The sequence below is a fragment of the Rattus rattus genome, chromosome 10, assembly GCF_011064425.1.
Source record: "Rattus rattus isolate New Zealand chromosome 10, Rrattus_CSIRO_v1, whole genome shotgun sequence".
Lineage (NCBI taxonomy): Eukaryota > Metazoa > Chordata > Mammalia > Rodentia > Muridae > Rattus > Rattus rattus.
Genome location: NC_046163.1, coordinates 16,800,671 through 16,823,416, shown reverse-complemented (window position 1 = coordinate 16,823,416; position 22,746 = coordinate 16,800,671). Strand labels below are relative to the sequence as shown.

Genomic DNA, 22,746 nt, shown 5'->3' with positions numbered 1-22,746 from the left:
CTTGACTCTTCTCTCCATGCTTCTTTTCAAAGAGAGAAGACTGAGAAAGCATCCCAGGTTGTCTTCAGGAATGGGGAAGAAATAACCGTGGAACATCCCGATATGAAACAAATTTACTCTTTTATTTACGATGTTGCGTTTTGGTCTTTTGATGAATGTCACCCTGGCTACGCCAACCAGACAACTGTGTATGAGACACTGGCAGCGCCGCTCCTGGACAGAGCTTTCGAAGGCTATAATACCTGCCTCTTTGCTTATGGCCAGACTGGCTCTGGGAAGTCCTATACGTAAGTACTGTCCACCATACATCTAACTAAACACGTTTACGTTTTCTGTCGTCAGAAACATCATGGCTGTAGAAAGAATACAGTTGCTTTATTAAAATTAAAGAATATTGCATGTGTGCCGTGATTTGTGCATGGGTACATGTGCCTGTCTGTGGAGGGCAGAGGACATCTTTGTGAGGTTGGGTCTTTCCTTCTGCCTTTAGGCTCTGGGAATTGACCTTAGGTTATCAGACTTGCCTGCCTTTACCTGATGACCTATCTTGCCTTCCCAAGATTATAGTTTTGGCATCATGCAGATTTGGGCTCTGGTCTCATCCGTTATTCTAAACTAGATCTAGATATAGGCACACATTTGACTCTCTAGGCTTTAGTTTACACAGGAGGTAATTTACCTTGTAAATATAATTGTCTCTGTTTTGCTATAACTTATATTTCTTTCTATTTATGTATCTATATATCTATGTATCTATGTATCTATGTATCTATGTTTCTATGTATCTATGTATCTATGTATCTATGTATCTATGTATCTATCTATCTATCTATCTATCTATCTATCTATCTATCTATCTATCTATCTATCTATCTATCTATCTATCTATCTATCTATCTATCTATCTATCTGAGACAGGGTTTCTCTGTGTAGCCCTGGCTGTCCTGGACTCAATTTGTAGACCAGGCTGGCCTTGAATTCATAGAGAACCTGCCTACCTCTGCCTCCCCGAGTGCTGGGATTTAAAGTATGAGCCACCCACCATCAGCTAATTTTATTTTTTATGTGTGAGTGTTTTGCCTGCATGTTCGTCTGTGTACCACGTGCATACTGGGTGCCTGAGGAGGCCAGAAGAAGGTCGACACCTGGAACTGGAGTTACATATGGTTGTGAGTCTCCATGTAAGTGCTGGGAATTGAACCCAGGTCCTCTAGAAGAGCAACAAGGGCTCTTAACCACTGAGCCAATTCTCAGCCCTAACTTGTATTTCTTTTGTAAACTGAAGTCCAAAGATGATTTGTGTGTGTGCGTGTATGTATGTGTGCATGTGTGCTTACACTAAGAGAATTGATAGTAGGATATCTTGGTCTCTCTCATATTTAGCAGATCAAGACACCTCAACCTTCCTTGTATTAATGAGCAACTGTGAAATTACTGGCTAAATACTTGACTATAAATTATGATCCTATACAAGTACCTGGTTTTATTTTACTGAAGTGGGGTCTTAGTAAAGATATTTTAGTATGTTCTTTAAGCAGGAGGGTTTGAAGAAAAGTGCTCAAAAGGAAGTCTTTGCTTATATTCTCTCATAGCAACCCTTTCCTCTGTGTACTTCTGCCGTTCCCATTTTAAGGACTGAATTGAGGTTTAATGGGGTTTAGTATCACACGGGAGGTCATAGGGCTAACTCAGAAACTCTGGTGGTTCACACCTGTAATCTCAGAACATGGAAGGCAGAGGCAGGAGAAACAAGTTCAAGACTTGCCTGCAGTGAGACTCCAGGTTCAATCCCTAGCCCTGCTCCCATTCCCGGAAAAACGAAGTTGAAGCCCACTGTGTGGATATGCGAGACCCTGGCTTGAAGAAGTAAGGCCTGGATGTGGCAGGTTTGGTTCCTGAGCCTAGAGTCATAGATTTCAGCGATGGATCTCGGTTTCCGTGTTCTCTAGTCCCTTCCCAGACGTTTTTTCCTACGTGACACTTTGAAGATTTCTAAAGTAATCAATGTTGCTTCCTTCTGTCCACAATATCTTTCTAGGATGATGGGGCTTAATGAAGAGCCAGGGATAATTCCAAGATTTTGCGAAGACCTTTTTGCTCAAATCGCCAAAAAACAAGCCTCAGAGGTATGTTCAAACTCACAGTCACGACCGCCCAGACCGGTGGCCAGGTCGAAAGATGGCGTTCTGGTTTCTAGATCACGCTTCTTTGGTGTGGAGGGAGAGGGAGAGGGAAGGCGGTTCCCGACGCAGAGGCATTTCTCGCTGGGGGGCAGTGGTAGAGCCCACCTTATTCATGCTGCTGTGTTCTGGTCTGTGGCGCAGGCTGCCCTTGAATTCTCTGTTCTTGTGCCCCCGCCTCCTGAGTGCTGGGCTCCATGTGTGCACCACCACGCCTGGCTCCTTTGTTTCTCTCCTTTCATGCTGTGCTTACAAGAAGGTGGCTATTTACTCATTTATGTACTTCCGTGGTCAAGTAAGTGCACAGACTAAACAGCTAGAAACAGGATAGGGAAGCCATAGTGGGAACCCTGACTCCGCTTTAAAAGTCATACCTTTCTAGCCATGCCACTGATCCATTTCTCCACTAGTGAAATGAGCCAATTCAAGCCAGGCTATCTTGTAACTAAATTATCCTGTGAGTTTGAGGCAAATCTGTTCCTGCCTCTGACTATCCCAGGAACTCTCTCTCTACCAGGACTTCCTATTTCCTGCCTCAGCTAATAGGCTATCAGCTTTTTATTGACAGGCGGTGTTTCCATACACTACATAAGAGATTCTCTATACCATGTACCTCTTCAGCTTTTGCTATCTGGAACTTTCTCTGGAGAGCGGGATGCCTCAAAGAGGTCCACCTGTCTCTGCCCCCTTAGCGCCATGATTAAAGGCATGAGCCTCCACTCCTGCCTGCATTTTTAGAGTTTTTTGAGAAACCTCCACACTGATTTCCATAGTAGCTCCACCAGTCCACACTCCTACCAACACTAAGGTCCTGTTTCTCCACAGCCTTACCTGTCTTTGTAAGATGAAATCTCAGATTAGTTTTTTGCATTTCCTTGATGTCTAATTGTATATAACGCTTAAAAGAAAGAGCATCTGTGTCCTTTCCCTTGAGAACTGTCTGTTCAGTCCCGTAGACTTTTTCTTAGGTCAGGTTGTTCACTTTCTTGGTTTAGTTTTTTTTTTTTTAAGCTCTGTATATATTCTATACACGAATCGTCTGTCAGATGTATAGGTGCATTTCTTTGACAATCCATTTTCTACTGGAGAGGGTCTTGACTTCTCAGCATGGGCGAGGCCTTGTTCTTCATTTCTTCACATCCTTAGCGATATGCTAAAGCCCCATACACATGGTAGATAAGTACTTCAAATACTTACAGGCTTGAATTGAACTTTATCTAGAAGAAAAACTTGTTAGAACTTTATGTACAAGAAAAACTTATTTTATGGAGATAAAATTTAAAGAACATTAATCATTTTAAAGTGTACAGTTTAGTGGTACAATTTTTTAAGTTATACTTATTTATTGTGGGGCAGATGTGTCACAATGTGCTCCTGGGGGTCAGAAGACAGCTTGTGGGAATCTGTTCTTGGTTCCATCATGTGGGTCCTGAAGATCAAACTCAGGTCATCAGGGGTGGCAGTGATGCCCTTCCCTGCTGACCCTTCTCACAGACCCAAGTGGCAAATTCTTTATTTGTTTTCTGAGCCAGGGTTTCACTGTGCAGCCCTGGCAGTCCTGGAACTTGCTTTGTAAACCAGGCTGGCCTTAAATTTACAGAGATCCACCTGCCTCTGCCTCCTGGGATTAAAGGCATGTGCCATCACTGTTCGGCTTGACGTGGTAAATTTTTTTTTAAAGATTTATTTGTTATATATAAGTACACTGTAGCTGTCTTCAGACACACCAGAAGAGGGCACCAGATCTCATTACAGATGGTTGTGAGCCACCATGTGGTTGCTGGGATTTGAACTCAGGACCTCTGGAAGAGCAGTCAGTGCTCTTAACCACTGAGCCATCTCTCCAGCCCCAGGTGGTAAATTCTTTATGTGATCTCTATCCAAAAAATTCCCATTGCCCCCAAAGAAGACTATGAACATAATACATTGTCATGTCCCATTATTACTTCTTTCAGACTCAGGCAGTAACTAATCTGCTTATGTATCTGATTTTGTTTGCTTTGAAATTTTCACACAAGTGTTTATCATATAATGTGTAACTTACATGTCTGGCTTCTTTCACTTGGCGTTGTTCGTCAGAGGTATATTCCTGTTTCAGCAAGTATCAGTCAGAACTTTATTTTTCTGGCGGCTGGTTAATAATACAGGCTGCTTACATCTGTAGTAATGAACACTCCTACACAACTTTTCATTTGAATATTCTCCGTATTGGTTTGATGTATAAGATAGAAATGTGAGCCCAGAGCTAAATTAACGTTTGAGGGACTTCTTTTCCACAGTGGCATTGCCATTTTATATTTCTCCCAATAATTGCTCATATTTTATGTGTATGGGTGTTTGCCGACATGTACTGGTGCCCTCAGAGGCCAAAAGAGGGCATTGGGTTCACTGTAACTGGAGTTATGAGTGGCCAGAAGATCATGTTGGTCCTGGGAATGGAATCCAGGTTCTCTGCAAGAACAGCAAGTGCTCTTAAGTGCTGAGCCATCACGCCAGCCCAGTTTATTGTTGTTCATAGCTGGCCTCTCGGGTATGAAATGCTTTCTCACCGTGTTTTTGATTGGCATCTCCCTGCTGACAGGTGACGTTGACTGTGCTTATCCACCAGTTAGTTATGTGTGTTTCTCGGAAAAATGTCTGTCCAAGCTCTTTGCACGACTTTTAATTAATTATATTTTTTATGTTGGTGGTAGGAGTCCTTCATGGATTCTGGGTCTGTATCCATATTAGGCATATGATTTACAAAGTGCAAGGAGTCTTAAATGGGATACTTTGTTTCTCTTCCTTCCAGGTCAGCTACCATCTTGAAATGAGCTTCTTTGAAGTTTATAATGAAAAAATTCATGATCTTCTGGTTTGCAAAGGAGAAAATGGGCAGAGAAAACAACCAGTAAGATTTTAAATAATTTTTCCTACGTTTACTTATTTGTTTATGGGGAAGGGTGGCACATGTGTGGGAAGTCTGGACAACTCAGCTGGAATCACGTGGATCCCAGGGATTGAACTCAGGTCATCAGGCCTGCTGAGTGAGCCACCTCTCCTGTCCTTAAGTCATTTTTAAAAGTGTGTGTGCGTGCGTGTGTGTGCGTGCATGTGTGTGTGCATGCGTGTGCGTGTGTGTGTGTGTGTGTGTGTGTGTGTGTAGATGCGCATGTGTCATGGTTGTGGCTATCTGGATTCTTGTCATCAGAATCAACTCAGGTCATCAGGCTCGGGGGCAGACACTTTTACCTGCTGGCCCATCTGCCCTTATTTATCATTTGTTTTAATTCCTATGTGTGTAACTGCATACATTCGTGACTTCCCTTGAGCACATGTCTTCAGTTTTTACAAAAATACTTTCAACCAACCCTTTGAGTCTCCAGTTTAACTGCATTGTTTAGAAGCAGCTGGACATCTCACATGAAAATGAAAGTAGTTGTGATTTAGCTTATTTTTTAATTTTCATCAAGTGGCAGGGCATGGTGGCCCACACCTTTAATCCCAGCACTTGGGAGGCAGAGGCAGGTGGATCTCTGTGCTCAAGGCTAACCTGTTCTACAGAGTGAGTTCCAGGGCAGCCAGGACTATACAAAGAAACCCTGCCTCAAAAACAAAAAAACCAAAACAACAACCAAAACAAACAGTAAATAAATTTTAATTAGATATTGTTTAAAAGTTAAAAATAAAATATTTGCCCCATGATTTATTAAGACTACATGAGTCAAATATAGAATTTCTAATAGGCCAAAAAAATAGATGTTTTAAAAACAGTGCTGTTATGGAATATGCATTTCAATGGACTCGGGGGCACACATGCATGTGTGTCTGCCTGCGTGTGGAGGCCAGAGGACAGCCTCAGATGTCATCAGAGTATTGTCTACCCCGTGAGGCAGGCCGTCTCACTGGCCTGGAGCTCACAGTTACGCTAGACTGGCTTAGTCAGTAGGCCCCAGTGAAGCTCCTGCCTCCACTTCCCCAGCGCAGGGTTACAAGGCTGTGGGCCCTAGGGTTGGAACCCAGGTCTTCCCACTTCCAAGGCTATTATTGCCCCAGCGTGTACTTATTTGACATTTCATAGATCATCTATGAACAAGATTTTCAGTTAAAAAAAAAAAAAAGGAAAACTGCAGCTAGAATTGAATTTTTAATTTTATGAAGGACATCTCAACCCAAGAAATGAAAATTAAAATCTGTTTGTCTTAATTAAGTTTGTCATTGGTGACACTGAGAAACTTAAAATCACATTTTCTTCAATGATTTCTTGATTTCTATACAATTTAAAATTTTTAGATAAAGCTTTAAAAAAAAAAGCTTGCCACTTAAAAAGTGTGTCACTACAGCTCCATAAAGGTGAAAATTTTAATATCTGAAGTTTACAATGAATTTATTTTAGAGAGACTTAAAAGCATGTATAATAGCTACTATAGGATTTAATTTAAGAGTAAAAAGTAAGACATGTATACAGATATGTCTGTTTGTATATTATGCAGCTAAAGTCTTTCTGGTGAGGATGTTCTTAGTGTCTCACACATTTTATTCCTTTCTGGATAAATCTCTATCTCAAACTTGAATATAAAAGAACAGATTCAGAATTGTATTTTCTACTAAATATTTGTCACATTCTTAAAGATGTAATGTCTCCCCGCAGCTGCGAGTGAGGGAGCATCCTGTTTCTGGACCATATGTTGAAGGTCTGTCGATGTAAGTGTCCACTCAGCCAGCAAGAGGGAGAGCAGTGGTCAGAGCGGCCATGCTCACCCGTGGTCCTTATCACACTATGCTTGTGTCCCAGCGTTGAAACCTGTGTCCGTGCACTTCCCTGCTCTCGGTCCAAACCAGCTCTTAGTTCTTTGTTCTTGTATTGTTGGCTTCTTTCAAAATGCCTGCGAAGTCTGACACCAGCTATTGGCTAATCTGACTGTAAATGTCGATTTCCTTCTTACTCTCATCCCCCCGCCCCCCTCAGCTTAGAGTCTTTACAACTCACTTTTACTCCTCTTACTTTAAGAGGCTAAGCGAAGAGTTTCACACCTGCCAGGAGTCACTGACTCTGCGTTCTAGCGCTGTTCATTGGGAAAAGGAACAAGGCTTAATATAAATTCAGCTCTGTTCAATAACATGCATATTGTACATGTCCGTATGAGTTGGTATATGTGTGTTACATAGTAGAATATTATAATGTTAAGATTCCAAGTCTTTTAGTAGGGGAAAAGTTATAATTTCTGGTAAAAGTTTTAAGAAATGACTTAGGGGGAACTAGCATGATAATGTTTGTGAATTAGTTTATTATGATTGTCAAAGAGTAATAAAAGATTATTAATTTACTGAACAAGAATAAAATCATTAGTAAAATTTTTTTGTCTTTTTCTTAAAAAACAGGAATGTTGTCAGTTCTTACTCTGATATTCAGGTAAGATTGGTTCTATTTTATCTCATTTTAACTAGATAGAGCACAATGATAAACATTTATGAGACTATTTCCCCTGAATTGTTGTAAAGGGAAAATCTTGTGAACTGAATGTGCATGTTAAGTTTTAACCAACTAGTTGATTTTCTCAACTAAAATTCAGAACATCCTGTCACTTTAGAAGAATGGAAAAAGATTGTATTTGTGTGCGTGTGTTTGTGTGCGTGTGTGAGTGTGTATGATTTTTTTTGAAACAGGATTTTTCTGTGTAGTTCTAGCTGTCCTGGAACTTGCTCTGTTGACCAGGCTGGCCTTGAACTCACAGAGATCTGCCTGCCTCTGCCTCCTGGGTGCTGGTATTCAAGGCTTTCGCTACCACTGCCTGGCTAGAAAATCTGAAGGGCATTTGTGTGTGGGTGTGTGTGTGTGTGTGTGTGTGTGTGTGTGTGTGTGTGGGTGTGTTTGTGTGTAAGAAACAAATAGAGCAAAAGCCAAAAGTGGCAGTGGCCACTCAAATTGTTAAAATTTTTTTTTTTTTTTTTTTCTTTTTTTGAGTGGGGACCGAACCTTAGGCCCTTGCTTACTAGGCAAGCGCTCTACCACTGAGCTAAATCCCCAACCCCAAAATTTTTTTTATAAATTAACAAGCATGTGTGTAACAGATTAACAAATGTATGTGAAAATCAACTGCCCTTTCTCTTTTGTTACTTAATCTTTTTGAGTAAGTCACTGTAGGCCCACTGGCCTACTTCTTTCTTACTAGAGCTGGCTGCAACTGGGAAATAAGCAAAGAGCCACGGCGGCCACTGGCATGAACGATAAAAGCTCCCGCTCTCATTCCGTTTTCACCCTGGTGATGACGCAGACCAAGGTATTTTTTTTATTGTAACGCAATTTCACTTTTTAATTAAAATATAATTACATTATTTACCCCTTTCCTTCCTCAAGTCTCTCCCATGCTCTCTCCTTCCTTCTCCTCAATTGTATGACCTCTTTTCCTTTCATTGTTATTACACACACACACACACACACACACACACACACACACACACACACTCCACACTCCATTTGTTTGCGTGTCTATGATCTCAGGGCTGACCACGTGGTATTGGATAACCACTTATGGTCTTCTCTCCAAGAAGACTAATCCTGCCCCTCTCAGCATTCCTCAGGTGCCTGTAGTTTCTGGGTGGAGTCCCATAGGGTTTTCCCTTTCTCGATTAGTCTCTTGGTATTGTCCCTGCTCAGGTCTTGTTTAGGCAACTGTACTATGGAGATCTCGTGGGTGAAGCTTTCCTGACTCTTTTAGGAAACAAAATCTCAAAGCAGTTCCCCTGGTCCTCTGACTCTTACAGCCTCTCCTCCAAGATGTTCCCTCGGCCTTAAGTGCAGGAGTGTGTCATACACGTACCCTGTGAGCAGTTGCCTCTGTTTTCTGTGAGGGTCTCATCAAAGAGAAGCTTCTTTGGTGAAGAGTGAGAGCCACAGTTACCGTGCATATAAGGATCCGTATTTAAATTACAGCTCGGAATTATGCTACTTGGTAAAGTGGGGTAGCAGGTTCTCCTTTAAGATCCATGCCCTCATTAGCCCTGAGTGACTGACTAGGTTTACAGGCACGGTTCCCTTCTGTTGAGCAGGGTGTATTAGACAGCTGTTGGTCACCGAAATCTGAGCACCGTTATTGCACCGTTAGTAATGTCTTGCTTGCTGGTGAAGGTTGTAGTTCATAGGCGACATGGCTGGGTGGGACTATCTGTTGCTTCCCTCCCCTGGCAGCTTCAGGTCAGTTCTGGTTAAGACCCTGAGTCCTTTGTCGGAAGTGCACAATCAGAGCAAAGTCTTTCATTGGTGGCGGTGACTTTCATAGGTAAGAGTGCATAGGTAAAAGTCCATTCGTTTTGTGTTTGTCTTCTTTACTTGTAGACATAGAGATATAATCTTCCAGTTGGTTATAATCACAATCAAACTTCACAAAGCTTTCAACAATCATGTGCCGTAGATATTCTTTAAAGTTTTAGTCTACGATTATAACTGGATTTTTTCTGCTGTTAGACATTTATATTGATTTAAAATGTTTTGCTACTATACTGCTGAGATAACTCACAGTTGTTTGCTTAAGATAACTAAGTCTTTGGACTTTTGTTCCTTTATATTTGCCGCAATCTAAATGTTGCCCATGTGTTGTTTTTAGCACACCTCACGGATACATATGTATCTATCTACACAGCAGGAGGTGGTCTTAGAAAAATAAATAACTTGGGGGCTGGGGAGATGGCTCAGAGGTTAAGGGTACTGGATGCTCCTCCACAGGTTCCGTGTTCAATTCCCAGCAACCACATGGCAGCTCACAACCATCTACAGTGGGATCTGATGCCCTCTTCTGGCATGCAGGCACACGTGCAGACAGACCACTGTATACATAATAAATAAATACATCTTTAAAAAAAAGTTGTAACTTAATAGCTTCACCTTTTAAAGGCTTACATTGATGGCAAGTCATTTAAAAAATAAATCCCATAAACTCTCTTCGTGTTGTGTCGCTGTAGACAGAGTTTGTGGAGGGGGAAGAGCATGACCACAGGGTCACGAGCCGCATAAACCTGATAGATCTGGCTGGCAGTGAGCGCTGCTCTACAGCCCACTCCAGTGGGGAGCGACTGAAGGTAAGGAGGGCACCGGGCACTCCTCTCTGCCTCTCTCTGTCCTGGGTTGGGGGTCTCGCTGTGTCACTGAGCTACCCATGAACTCCTTAGCTCAGGTGACCTTCCTGTCTCAGGCCCCATAGTTGCGGGGACCACAGGTGCACCCCAGTGCTCCCCCCACTCTTCTCATGATGATGAAACTCACTTTGAGGACATTATTTTTAAGAAAGTGCCAATTGAATATACTTAACAACAAAAAAGTATCTTTGTCTTTAGTTTATAGATTGCCGTGGTTTACATATTGCATTGGGATTAGGTTTCAAAGAAAATTAATGTTGTCATAAAAATGTCAATAGTTTATGGAAGAAATTATTTACTCACTAATTGTATGAGGAGAAAGGTTTGTTTTGTGAAATAAATGCGTTACTGAGAAGTTAAGGAAAATAATAATTTCTGAATCTCACGCACAGGAAGGTGTGAGCATTAACAAGTCCTTGCTAACTTTGGGGAAGGTCATATCTGCACTCTCTGAGCAAGCAAACGGAAAGAGGGTCTTCATTCCATACCGCGAGTCCACTCTTACATGGCAAGTATCTTTCAAAGCATAAGTAATTGCCTTTGGTTTGGGTTTCGATGTATGTTTGCAGTGTATGCATGTTTGTGCACATACATGTACAGATGTGTTTGCCTGTGTGTGTGCGTGTGTGTGTGCATATAGAAGTCAGAGGTCGAATTCAGGAACCTTCTTCTATCCTTTTTCCACCTGATTTTTTTTTGAACCTAGATCTCTCACTGAATCTGGAACTCAATGTTCGGGTTTGATGGCTGGCTAGTGTTTGGGGTCCACCTAGTCCCCCAGTACTGGGGGTCTAGGTTTGTGTCTTAGTTATGACCAAGGCAACTTATAAAAAATCATTTATATTAGGGTTTCAGAGAGAGGGAGAGGAAGGGAGGGAGAGGGAGAGGGAGGAGGACAGGGAGGGGGAGGGGGCAGAGATCATGACCACAGTGCAAAGAAAAGCAGCAGGCAGGCATGGAGCTGAAGCAATAGCTGAGAGCTTGCATCTGATCCACAACCATGAGGCAGAAGGAGAAGGACAGAGACGGGAAGGAAAGAGAGAGGGAGAGTTAACTGGAATGACATGGGCTTTTGAAACTTCAGAGCCTACTCCCAGTGACACACCTCCTCCAACAAGGTCGCATCTAATCTTTCCCAAACAGTCCCTTTCAGCAATCAGGGAGCAAGCATTCAAACATACAAGCCTGTGGTAGCCATTCTTATTCAAACCACCACAGTGTGTGCCACCATGCCCAACTCTTATGTGGGTTCTGGGGACCTGAGCTCAGGTCATCATACTTGCACAGCAAGTACTTAACCCACTAAGCCATCTGTTCAGTCCCTGAAGAAGAATAATTGTGTAAGATATGGCGGGCTGGGATGATAAGAGTGCTTACCTAGTATACACACAGTCCTGGGTTCAGACCCCAGCACTGCTAAACACACACACACACACACATGCTGAAGAAAAGGGTGATGGGCTGATTTCATATCATTTTGGAATAGAGGAGAACTATAAATTCTAGAAACAATCTCTTTGCATCTTATAAATTCTGACCTGTTAACTCATCTGTAAAATGGAGATCACATCAAAACCTTCTTTTTTTTTTTTTTTTTTTTTTTGGTTTTTTTTGGAGCTGGGGACCGAAAGGGCCTTTGCTTCCTAGGCAATACCACTGAGCTAAATCCCAACCCCCAAAACCTTCTTTTAAAGCAGCATAAAGTCTTTAAAGAACATCAAGTCCTAAGAGAATGAATGTAAAGTGCTCTGCTCGTGCTCGTATCACCAAAGGTTTGCTCCGTGTGTAAAGTGGGATTGAAGAATTCTGTTTGCCTAGCACTTAACAGCTAGCACACAGCTCTTCCGTGTTTTATAGTGAGTGTATACTATACTTCTGGTACATCGTTACCCATATACATTTAATGTTCGACTTCTAATAAGCACAAATGTAGATAGATAGCCCCAGCTTCCAATGGTTTTACTTAAAATTTTTCTGCTTTATGATGGTGTGAAAACATTCGGGAAAAAATGACTCCTTGTTTTCAGGGCATTTTTTTTTTTTAATATTTTGTGTTTGCGCATGTTGCAGTATGCATGTTTGTATGTCTGCATGTTGCAGTGTGCATGCATACGTCTCACAGAGAGGGTTACCTCACATGGAGTGATAGCTTCACTTTTCTCGTCAGCTGACTGATAGCCCGTTGTGCGGATGCACACAGTGTCATTATGGATCTTCTGTTGGTGGGCGTCCGGGCTGTTTCCAGGTTCTGGCTGTTGTGACTAGAGCAGCAGTGGAGAGGATGAGCAAACATGTCCGTAGCACGATGCTGGGTTTCTTGAGTGTACATCCAAGAGTGCTGTAGCTGGATCTTGAGGGAAATCTACTTCCGGCTTCCCGAGGAACCGCCACACTGATTTTCACAGTGTTGCACAAGTCTGCACCCAAGATGTCCTGGCCATTATGACTGCAGTAATATGACATCTCCAAGTAGTTTTCATTGCATTTCCCTGATGGCCGAGGATGTGGAACATTTCTTCAAGTGTTTCTCAGCCATTTGTGTTTTGTCTTTCCAGAACTCATTTTTTTAGTTGGGTTATTTGTTTTCTTGATGTTCAGGGTTTTTTTTTTTTTTTTTTAGTTCTTTATATATTTTGGATGTTAGCCTTCTATCTGTTGGTTTGTGTTTTCTAGACAATTAATGCTATCAGGTGGTTGTAGGCCAAATATCTAATTGTAACTGGTTTTCTCCTTTCCTTAAAGGCTGTTAAAAGAAAGCCTAGGTGGAAATTCAAAGACAGCAATGATTGCTACCATCAGTCCCGCTGCTAGCAACATAGAAGAAACGCTGAGCACACTCAGATATGCCACTCAAGCCCGCCTGATAGTCAATGTTGCCAAAGTCAACGAGGACATGAATGCAAAGTTAATCAGAGGTGACTATCGTCTCAAATTCTATTATTCATTTTGTATGTATATGTGTGCACACTGACTATGTGTTCAAATATATGCATGTGTGCACATGTGTTTGCATGCTCTGTTGTAGATGCCCAAGGCTAATGTTAGGGGTCTCCCTAGGTTACTCTCCCATCTTTTTCACTGAGGCAGTTTCTTTCAGTTGACCCCAAGTTCCCCAATGTGTCTAAGCCAGCTAGCCAGTTGGCTTTGGGGAGTCCCTCGTCTCTGCCTTGCGAGTAGGAATTACAGACAGGCTGCTATACTCACCCAGCATTGACAAAGCTGCTACTTCCATTCTCAAGAACACAGCAAGCATTTTACCAAGCATGCCTCCCCCTTTTCTTGATTATAAAAATATTCCAGGGGTTGGGGATTTGGCTCAGTGGAGAGCAGAGCTTACCTGCCTAGCAAAGTGCAAGGCCCTGGGTTCGGGTCCCCAGCTCCAAAAAAAAAAAAAAAAAAAAAAAATTCCACAGTTTAAGTTTAATTAATTCCAATTTTAATATATATAATTTTAAGAAAAACTATTTTTCCATGCCTATTTGCTAATATATCCTAGTTTCAAAGCCGACAGTGATGGAGGAAGGTAAGTAGGCAGCGAGAGAGGAAGTGTGTGAGGGAATCGGGAGAAGGTTAGAAAAGAGTGTGGTTAAGGGGGAATGGCAAATGGAAATCTTTTTCCAGACTTAGCCATTCATCACGCATCGTTTTACAAATCTCTAGAGTTGAAAGCAGAAATCGAAAAGTTAAAAGCTGCCCAGAAAAACAGCCGGAACATTGACCCTGAACGGTACAGACTCTGTCGGCAAGAGATATCGTCCCTGAGGATGAAGCTGCATCAGCAGGAGAGAGACATGGCAGAGATACAAAGGTGAGTGCACCCGAACCCAAAACAGGAGAAACAGGAGAAACAGGAGCGTGGTGCTCCCCACTCAGGACTGGGAGGGCTGTGAGAGAACCGTCCCCTACCCCCACCCCCGTCTTTCTCACCACCTCTGTGAGAACAGAGTCCCTCACTATCAGTTGTCCTACGTTAAATGATTGCTGGTGTTCTGCAAGCTTCTCTGGTGGTCTCTTAATTTCGATCCTCCACAAATGGACTTTTAACTTCAGTGTTTTCTTTTTTTGCAAAGAGTGTGGAAGGAAAAGTTTGAACAAGCTGAAAAAAGAAAACTTCAAGAGACAAAGGAATTACAGGTATCTTCTCATTTCCTAAGCTGACCCGAAAAAGAAAAAAGTACGCCTGCGAATTCTACTTTCCATCTTTATAGTAATTCTGTAAGAAGAAATACATAAAGAATTAACATGGGGTTGGGGATTTAGCTCAGTGGTAGAGCGCTTGCCTAGAAAGTGCAAGGCCCTGGGTTCGGTCCCCATCTCCGAAAAAAAAAGAAAAAAGAAAAAAAAAAGAATTAACATAAAGAATCGTCAGAGACCGAGGGCTCTAATACAGCTCATAAAGTCAGTGCTGGTTTCTCTAGTTCTGATCTGCTCCTGCAGAGGGATCAGGCCAGCATCCGCGTCTTCTGAGCAGACCAGGGCCCCCCCTAAGTGGCCTTTCACCACAGCTCTCCTGTCCAAGTGGCCAGACCAGGGCTGTCTCCTGGGACCTTGACGCAGCAGCCAAGTTTATTGGTGCGGAGGCCACCACAGTTGGTATGGCTGTTCAGGGCCTGGCATTGGAATGCTGTTGGCCACTTGATCCATGGCTACATCAGGAACCAGGCTCTAAGCCGCAGCTCTTCTTCTCCATTCTGGGCTTTGCCCTGTCTAAGGCTGCAGGCCTTCTCTCTGGTGGTCACCTTCCTTATCCTCTTCACCATGGAGTCTCTGTGGGGTCACTCAGCCATCCCTGCTGCCCCCGATGCTGGCGTGTGCCAAGCTTTAACAGTAAAGCAAAAGAACCATCAGGATGGGAGTGTGGGGAGGAGAATATCTGGATCTAGGGTGTGAGTGCCTGGAGCCTACATGCAGGGATGGCAGCCATGGGCCACTACACCCAGTTAAGGTTTTCTTTTTAGTGGGAATGGTGGACTTGAAGAAGGGAAGACTGTTGGAAGGAGAGCCCTTTAGGAACTGCTGGTGCGGGTGAGGCATGAGACAGTGAGAGCTTGGATGGGGGCAGTGGTGGGTGTGGAGGAGGTGGGGTCAGGAGGCAGAGGTGCAGGAAAGGGGATAATTAGTTGCCTTTATTATTTTCAGACTTTTTATTATGTGTTTATGTATAATATACATCATGGGACACACATGCGTCCTGGAGATTCTGAATGTGGGTCGTCAGGTTTGGGAAGCACCTTTACTGAGCCCTTTTACGAGCCCTGGGATAATTGATTTTCGGGCCGGTCGTAATAGACATGGAAGTCAAGAATGATTCCAGGCTCTTGAAATGTGGGCGTTGCATTGTAAAACTGTAAGGCCGCTGATGTGGGGCGCAGTGTGGAGGTAGAGGACAGTTGACTGACCAGTAACAAGATGAAGAAATAGAGCCACACATTCGAAGACAAGAACTGTGTAAGTTAGGCTGAGGAGTTGTAAGGCTGAGGGAGGAATTTTTTTTGTCTTAGTTTGTATTTTTGGAGGAATCAAAACCCCCTACTATGGTGAAATCCAGAGGATATTGGAGAAGAGTTAAGAGCGGCAGTCGAGGACATTGGGCTGACAGGAATACTGTGAACTTGAGGAAAGGGGCTGGAGCCATGCTTCAGTCTTCACTTCAGCCAGTGCACAAGCGCGAGGAGCCGAGTTCAGATCCTCCGCAGCCGGGTAAAAGCAGGCTGTGGCAGAGCGTCGGGGTGCATGCCCGTCAACCCTGTGCTGGTAGGTTAGGGAGGTCAGGTAAGGAGAAAACACATGGATCCCTGCACTTAAGTGCCAGCTAGTCTAGCTCTTCTGGATGAACCTGCTCAGTGAGAGACACTGTCTCAAAAAACAAGGTGGAAAGCAAATGAGAAAGACAGGCAGTGTTGACTTCTGACTTACATACCCCATCCCTACCTGAACACACACACACACACACACACACACACACACACACACACACACACACCCCTAAAGAAAGCAGGAAAAGGTCTTTGGGAATGACCAGGATAACCTAACAGAAGAGGCAGGATTTGCCAGGTGCGGAGGTCCACGTCTCTAATTCCAGCATTTTGAGGTTGGGCAGGAGGATCCTGAGTTTGAAGCCAGCTTGGAGTACATTGTTACAGGTCAGCCCGATTTACACAGGAAAAAAGCAGAAGAAGGAAAGAGGTGAGATGAGGTTGGGTGAGATTTTGCCAGGCAGAACAAAGCATGGTAGAAGAGAAGACCATATGAGGGGAGGAGCTCAAGCAGTTTTAGATGAGGTCATGAGAAGTAAACATGGGAAGATGCCATTGGTTAGCTGAGCTCTGGATTTCTAGGCTAAGGAATCTTACTCCTTACTCTTTAGGAAGTGAGAAGCTCTTGCAAGTATCTGACAGGGCGTTGAGGAGCCCCCCACCCACCACCACCCACAGGGAAACAGGCAGGGTGCTCCAGAAGCTCCTGCAGGGAGGGACTCTATGTGAGCCAGTCTAAGGTGGTGCTGATGAGACTGAGCAGAAGTGATCGAGTCTGCGTAGAATGGAAGCAAGATGGCAGTGGTGCATTGATGTGACAGTGTATGGGGAGTGTGAGGAAAGAGCTGCAGAACCATGGGCTTAGGAGCGTCATGGTGACAGGCATAGAGAAACGCACATGCCTGTGTGCATGCGTGTATGCTGTGTGCGTGTGTGTTTGTGTGCATGCACATACATGTGTGCACATGTGTGCATATGTACATGTGAGCATGAGTGCATGCTTGGGATTAAAACCAGGGCACTTCACATCCATGTACTCTACTACTGAACTTTAATCTCAATGAACCTGTATGCAATGAAACTCTATAAAGTGATCTGACATAGACTTCTTTTAGGTGAATTTAATAATCTCATGATTTTCTTTTCTTCTACCAGAAAGCAGGCGTTACCTTTCAAATGGACAACCACCTGCCAAACCTTGTTAATCTCAATGAAGACCCACAGCTGTCGGAGATGCTGCTCTACATGGTAAAGGAGGGAATAACTACAGTTGGAAAGCACACGCCAAACTCAAGCCACGACATCCAGTTGTCTGGAGTGCTGATTGCCGATGATCACTGGTACGTACTCAGTCTCCTGCCACCGCCCCTTCGCTGTCCACAGCCCTCTGGGTCTCACTAGTGGGGCTGTTGTCCACATGAGGCATTCATTCATACCGATTTTTCTCAGTTCCTCTTCAACCCTCTCCCTTTTTGGGGGCGGGGAGGGCAGGGTTTCTCTGTAGAGCCCTGACTGTTCTAGAACTCACTCTGTAGACCTCAAACTTAGAGACCTGTCTGCCACTGCCACCCAGTTCAACCCTTTCTTTAAGGGAGGACAAGCATTGTACATGTGTTTAACAACAGATGAGCTCCTCTCACTGTAAGGTTCAGGATGATGCTCTCTGTGGTGACCTGATCTGCTATTTAAAGGGTAATTTCTTCTCTTAGAATTGTAATAGTAGACATCAAAGTAAACTATCCACCTTACATGGAAGACTTTTTGTTCGGATTGACAAATTACATTTTTTTTTTGTTTCCTGTGAATTTGTTCAGAATGGAATGATCTTGTGTATATTGTTGGGATAATAGTGTTTGTAAACATTTTTGACTCTTTGCTGTATTTTTAAATTATCAACTTTAAGAATCTTATTCCCACTGTGTGAATTACCCCATCGTTCCCTGAATTCGTTGTGGGTCATTGCAGTTTACTTTCAGTAGACATGTGAGTGGTTTTTACTTTCTTCCCCTTCCAGTGTTCCTGTGAGTTTCACCAGGATTTCCAGGGCAGGCTTTGCAGCGGTGGGCACAGGCGCTGGCTGCATGCGGGTGGCACCCCACAGTCTTGTGGAACCCTTAGCTCTACAAGTGGTCCAGGTCTTGTATAGTCCTAGCCCTTTGCAGCGTCTCTGGCTCATTACGGCCTTTGCCCTTCTTCAGCCTTAGCTCTCTGTCCTCCGTTTCCATCCCCTCACTCCTCCTGGGCTGGCAGCGCTATTGAACTGTCAGGCTGCCTCTTCAGTCTTCCCATTTTTGCCACATGGCCTGCCGACTGCTGTCCGTCGCTGTCACTCCCAGGCCGCTGTCTCTGCTGCTGCTGCTTTCTTTGTCAGCGGCTCAGCCTAGGCTATTAACGTAACCATGAAAAGAACACTGAGGAGAAGCCTTTATCGGGCTCTAACTGTTGAGACTCTGGGGTAGGAAACAGGAAGGATGTCTCCCCTCCGATTCAGCACTCGTGCTGAAGAACCTGCTTACGTACACCCAGAAGAAGGCGGGGGAGTGTTTGCAGCAGTCACAACAGACCTTGCAAATGAGCGTTTGTGTTTGCACTAGTCACAGAGACATTTCTGTAGCAGTAGTCGGTCTGCTCTGCTGGGTCATCAAAAGTGTTCCTTACCTGGCTTAGGTGAAAAAGATTGCTAGAATTCCTAACACAAAATCGTGGACAACTAGATGGAACCAGTCCTGGCTGAGGCTGCATCTTCAGGGGTGTCTTGTTTACTGTTCTTTTTCTATGGTGAAACACCATGACCAAAGTATGTTACAAAAGGAAGCACTCGAGTCCTCACTTGCAGTTAAGGGTTAGCCCATGACCTTTGTGCCAAGGAGCATGATGACAGGCGGGCAGGGTGCTGGAGCAGTGGTAAGAGCTTACCTTCTGATTCACAGGCAGCAGGCAGTAAGAGGGAACCAGACTGAGCCTTGAGAAGCCTCAAAGCCACTCCCAGTGGCACACCTCCTCCTAATTCTTTCTTCCTAAACAGTGCACCAACTGGGAACCAACATTCAGATATATGAGGGACTGTTTTCATTCAGACCACCACAGGGGCAGTCAGTGGTAATCATTCTGTAGTTTTATCACAGTCTGCAGAGTGTCCATAGTGGCTGGTGCTAACATAAGGATATATAGTCTGGCTGGTTTGGACTGATAGTCCTTTTGCTCAAGGCAGCCAGGACGCAAAGGGGAGTCCAGCAGCTGCTAATTAAAGTCAAACTGATCACAAATCCCTAGCCCCTTTGCTTATTTACAGTAGGATGAACATGAGGAATGCTAGAGGATCAGGACTTGAAGAGCTCATCGTTAATACTAACAGTGAATCTTATCAGGGCTTGGACGCACTTAACACCTTCTAGGCTCCTGGGTGCAGGGCTTGCCCTAGCTCTCCTGGACTCTGCATCTGCTGTCTCCTGAGAGACTCTGCCAGAGCCTGACAAATACAGAGGCGGATGCTTACAGCCAACCATTGAACTGAGAACAGGGTCCCCAATGGAGGAGTTAGAGAAAGGACTGAGGTAGCTGAGGGGGTTTGCAACCCCATAGGAAGAACATCAATATCAACCAACCAGACACTCCAGAGCTCCCAGGGACTAAATCACTAACCAAAGAGTACACATGGAGGGTCCCATGGCTCGAGCAGCATATGTAGCAGAGGATGGCCTTGTTGGGCATCAGTGGGAGGAGAGGCCCTTGGTCCTGTGAAGACTTGATGTCTGAGTGTAGGGAAATGCCAGGGGAGGGAGGCAGGAGGGAATGAGTGGGTGGATGGGGAAGCAGCCTCATGGAGGCAGGGGGTGGGGAATGGGATGGGGGCTTTCCGGAGGGGAAACCTGGAAAGGGGATACCATTCGAAATGTAAATAAAGAAAATACCCAATTTTTAAAAAGAGCTCCCTCCCTGAAGGAAGGCCTCAGTGAAGGGCAGGTAGTGATGTGGTTGCCTAAGTGAAGTGGGCCTCAGATGGAGACACAGTGGCCTATGAAGGAGATTGTGGCTGAAACTGAAATACGGGGCTCAGAATGCTGGTTGTGGACTTGTGATAACAGAGAAAATGGACATGGGAGAGCAGGATAAGTGGAATTGTTTAAACCTACACCTCTGGTGGGAGAGACACTGCCCAGCAGTGAGCCGCTTTGCTCAGATCCTTTAGGAAGCCTTAATCGAACTATTGTTCTCTTATTACAAATCTCAGAGCCTCGTCAGTGCTGAAGGTTTGCAGTTAGGACCTGGCTTTTGCTGCAGTCTTCCGTTTCTGTCTAGGTAGCCTTTGACATTTCCTCTTTTCTGAATAGGAGTTTCCTCCGCTTGGTGGCGTTTGTAAGTGATCCATCAGCTCTCCCCGGCCAGCCCGCAAGGTCTGTCTAGGGAGATGGCTAAGGATGCGCTTTGTCTCCCTGCCGCTCCTCCTGTGGAACGCCTCGGCTTTCCATTAGAAAAGCCGTTTCCAGGACAAGTGAGGCAATCACTTACCAAAGCAGAAACTTAGACCAATTTTAAAAAACACATAAAAACACTCTCATGGAGGAATCCGTTGTCAGTATTTTATTGTTTGTTCCTTGAACTTTTTTTTTTTTCTGGGTATTGTTTTCATCTTTCAGGAAACGTTTGTTTTAGTATTTTGATTTGTTTTTCCAAGAGTTAATAAAAAACACAGTGAAAACTTCCTCCATACCAGCAAGTACAATTGCTGGATGCGCAGCTGTTCTTTATTGATGTTGTTGGTGTTCATCAAACGTCCAAGTGCATCTGGGGGAAAAATAAAATAATTTAAAATTATTGTCGATTATAAATTGGTATGAACTTACTACAGGAGGGATAATCTAAGCAGATTTATCCTCTTAGCTTTTCCTCCTTTTTCAAGTGTCCCGCAATTACAACAATGCACCGTTTGTTTTAACAGTACTATCAGAAGTTATGGAGGAACAGTGAGCATCGTCCCGGCTGGAGAAGCGAAGACATACGTAAATGGGATGCACATCTCGGAGCCCACAGTATTACACCATGTAAGCTGGCAGGAGCTGCTAGGCGCCAGGGAGTCATCCACACTTGTCATCTAGGTTCTCTCCCCCAAGTCACGGACCTGAATTGAGAACTTTTCCATTTCAAAATTTCTATTGATTAACTCATTAGTAGCCTTCCTTTGTTCAAAGAGATAATGGTATGAACTGGGAACTGGGCTTACCGCTCGCTGTGTGTCCTGGGAAGACCTGGGCTTAGGAATCACGCCATGAGAGGCTGAAATCCTCACTCTCTCCATCCCCTGAGCTGACACCTTTGTCAAGATACTTAATGATCGATTAATGATCGAACAGTCCCGCCTGGTCAGGACACTTTCACAGTGCCATTAAAAGATGTCTCAGGAGAACTGGCATAAACTGTTGCAGTCAAATGCAGAATAATGGTCATTTTCTATGACTTCTACTTTTCAAGATTAGTGGAGAATTAATCTAAAAATAATTCTTGCATAATTCTTCTTACACCGTTGCTTGCAAAGAGTGGTATTCAGTTGGGTATCTGCTTTATTAATAAAGTCTGTGTTTTACTTCCCTTCCCCAACATTGGAATAATGTGTTGCTCATAAGTTATTATGCGATGTAAATGAGACTTATTATTTATACATAAACATACACATACATGTAAATTACTCAACAATATTCCATGTGGAAAATACTTAGCAAATGTTAGAGTTTCTATGATTTAAGCATCTATCATTGATGACACTGTGTCATTGTGAACTGTGGAGTTAAAGGAATAACAGGAAAAATAAAGTACTAAAAGCTAATATCTGAGATGCTGGAAAGATGGTTCCCTGGTTAAGAGCACTGGTTGTTCTTCCAGAGGTCATGAGTTCAATTCTCAGCAACCACATGGTGGCTCACAACCATCTGTAATGGGTTCCAATTCCTCTTCTGGTCTATGTCTGAAGACAGAGCACTCATATACATAAAATAAATAAGTAAATCTTTTTTTTAAAAACTTATATAGGAAATCATTGTCAGTGTTTTATTGTTTTCTCTTCAAAATTTTAAATGTATATTTTTCATTTTTAAGAAAAGTTTGTAATTTTTTTCATTTAGACTCACCTCAAATCATACTCTTTTTTTGGATATCTGTGTGTTTTAGGGTGATCGGGTGGTTCTTGGTGGAGATCATTATTTTAGATTTAATCATCCAGTTGAAGTCCAGAAAGGAAAAAAAACAAGTAGAAATAATCTCACAAGTGAAGGCCCAAAAGACTTTGAGTTTGCCAAAAACGAGTTACTTGCGGCCCAGAGATCTCGGTAAGTGACACCACTGACTGACATGTAGGTGTGAGCAAACACGTTCACCGGAATGAGCTGTTTCAGAGGCTCACCCTCCGGCTCACAGGGACACAGTCCAGTTCAGAGACCTGAAGTGAAGTGCCGCATTAACGAGCAAAGGGGACACTTCAGGGGAACTTCTGATGTTGAAGGCTAGCCCAGGATGCCATCTCAAAAAAAGGCTCTATTGTGTCTTAAAATGGAATTGGAACACTGTTAGTTAGCATATCATAAAATACCCTAATTTGGTTCACTGTGTTACCTATAGTATTTACTGAAATGTTTACTGTAATGTTATGTGATACGTTTTCTTTACATGCTTTATACATTAATTTAAAATCAGACATCTGCAACAAT

The 22,746-nt window shown here is 43.5% G+C and overlaps 1 protein-coding gene across 1 annotated transcript; it reads left to right on the top strand.

Annotated features, from left to right (window-relative positions):
* The first annotated feature begins 49 nt into the window (after window positions 1-49).
* Window positions 50-22,372, top strand: Kif14 (kinesin family member 14). The gene is made up of 14 exons (XM_032915755.1): window positions 50-287; window positions 2,039-2,126; window positions 4,972-5,070; window positions 6,811-6,863; window positions 7,542-7,572; window positions 8,333-8,440; window positions 10,119-10,235; window positions 10,685-10,800; window positions 13,035-13,207; window positions 13,953-14,100; window positions 14,363-14,426; window positions 17,204-17,388; window positions 20,988-21,090; window positions 22,211-22,372. The coding sequence occupies exons 1-14, from the start codon at window positions 103-105 to the stop codon at window positions 22,370-22,372; spliced, it is 1,632 nt and encodes a 543-aa protein (XP_032771646.1). The 5' UTR covers window positions 50-102.
* Window positions 22,373-22,746: the final 374 nt, after the last annotated feature.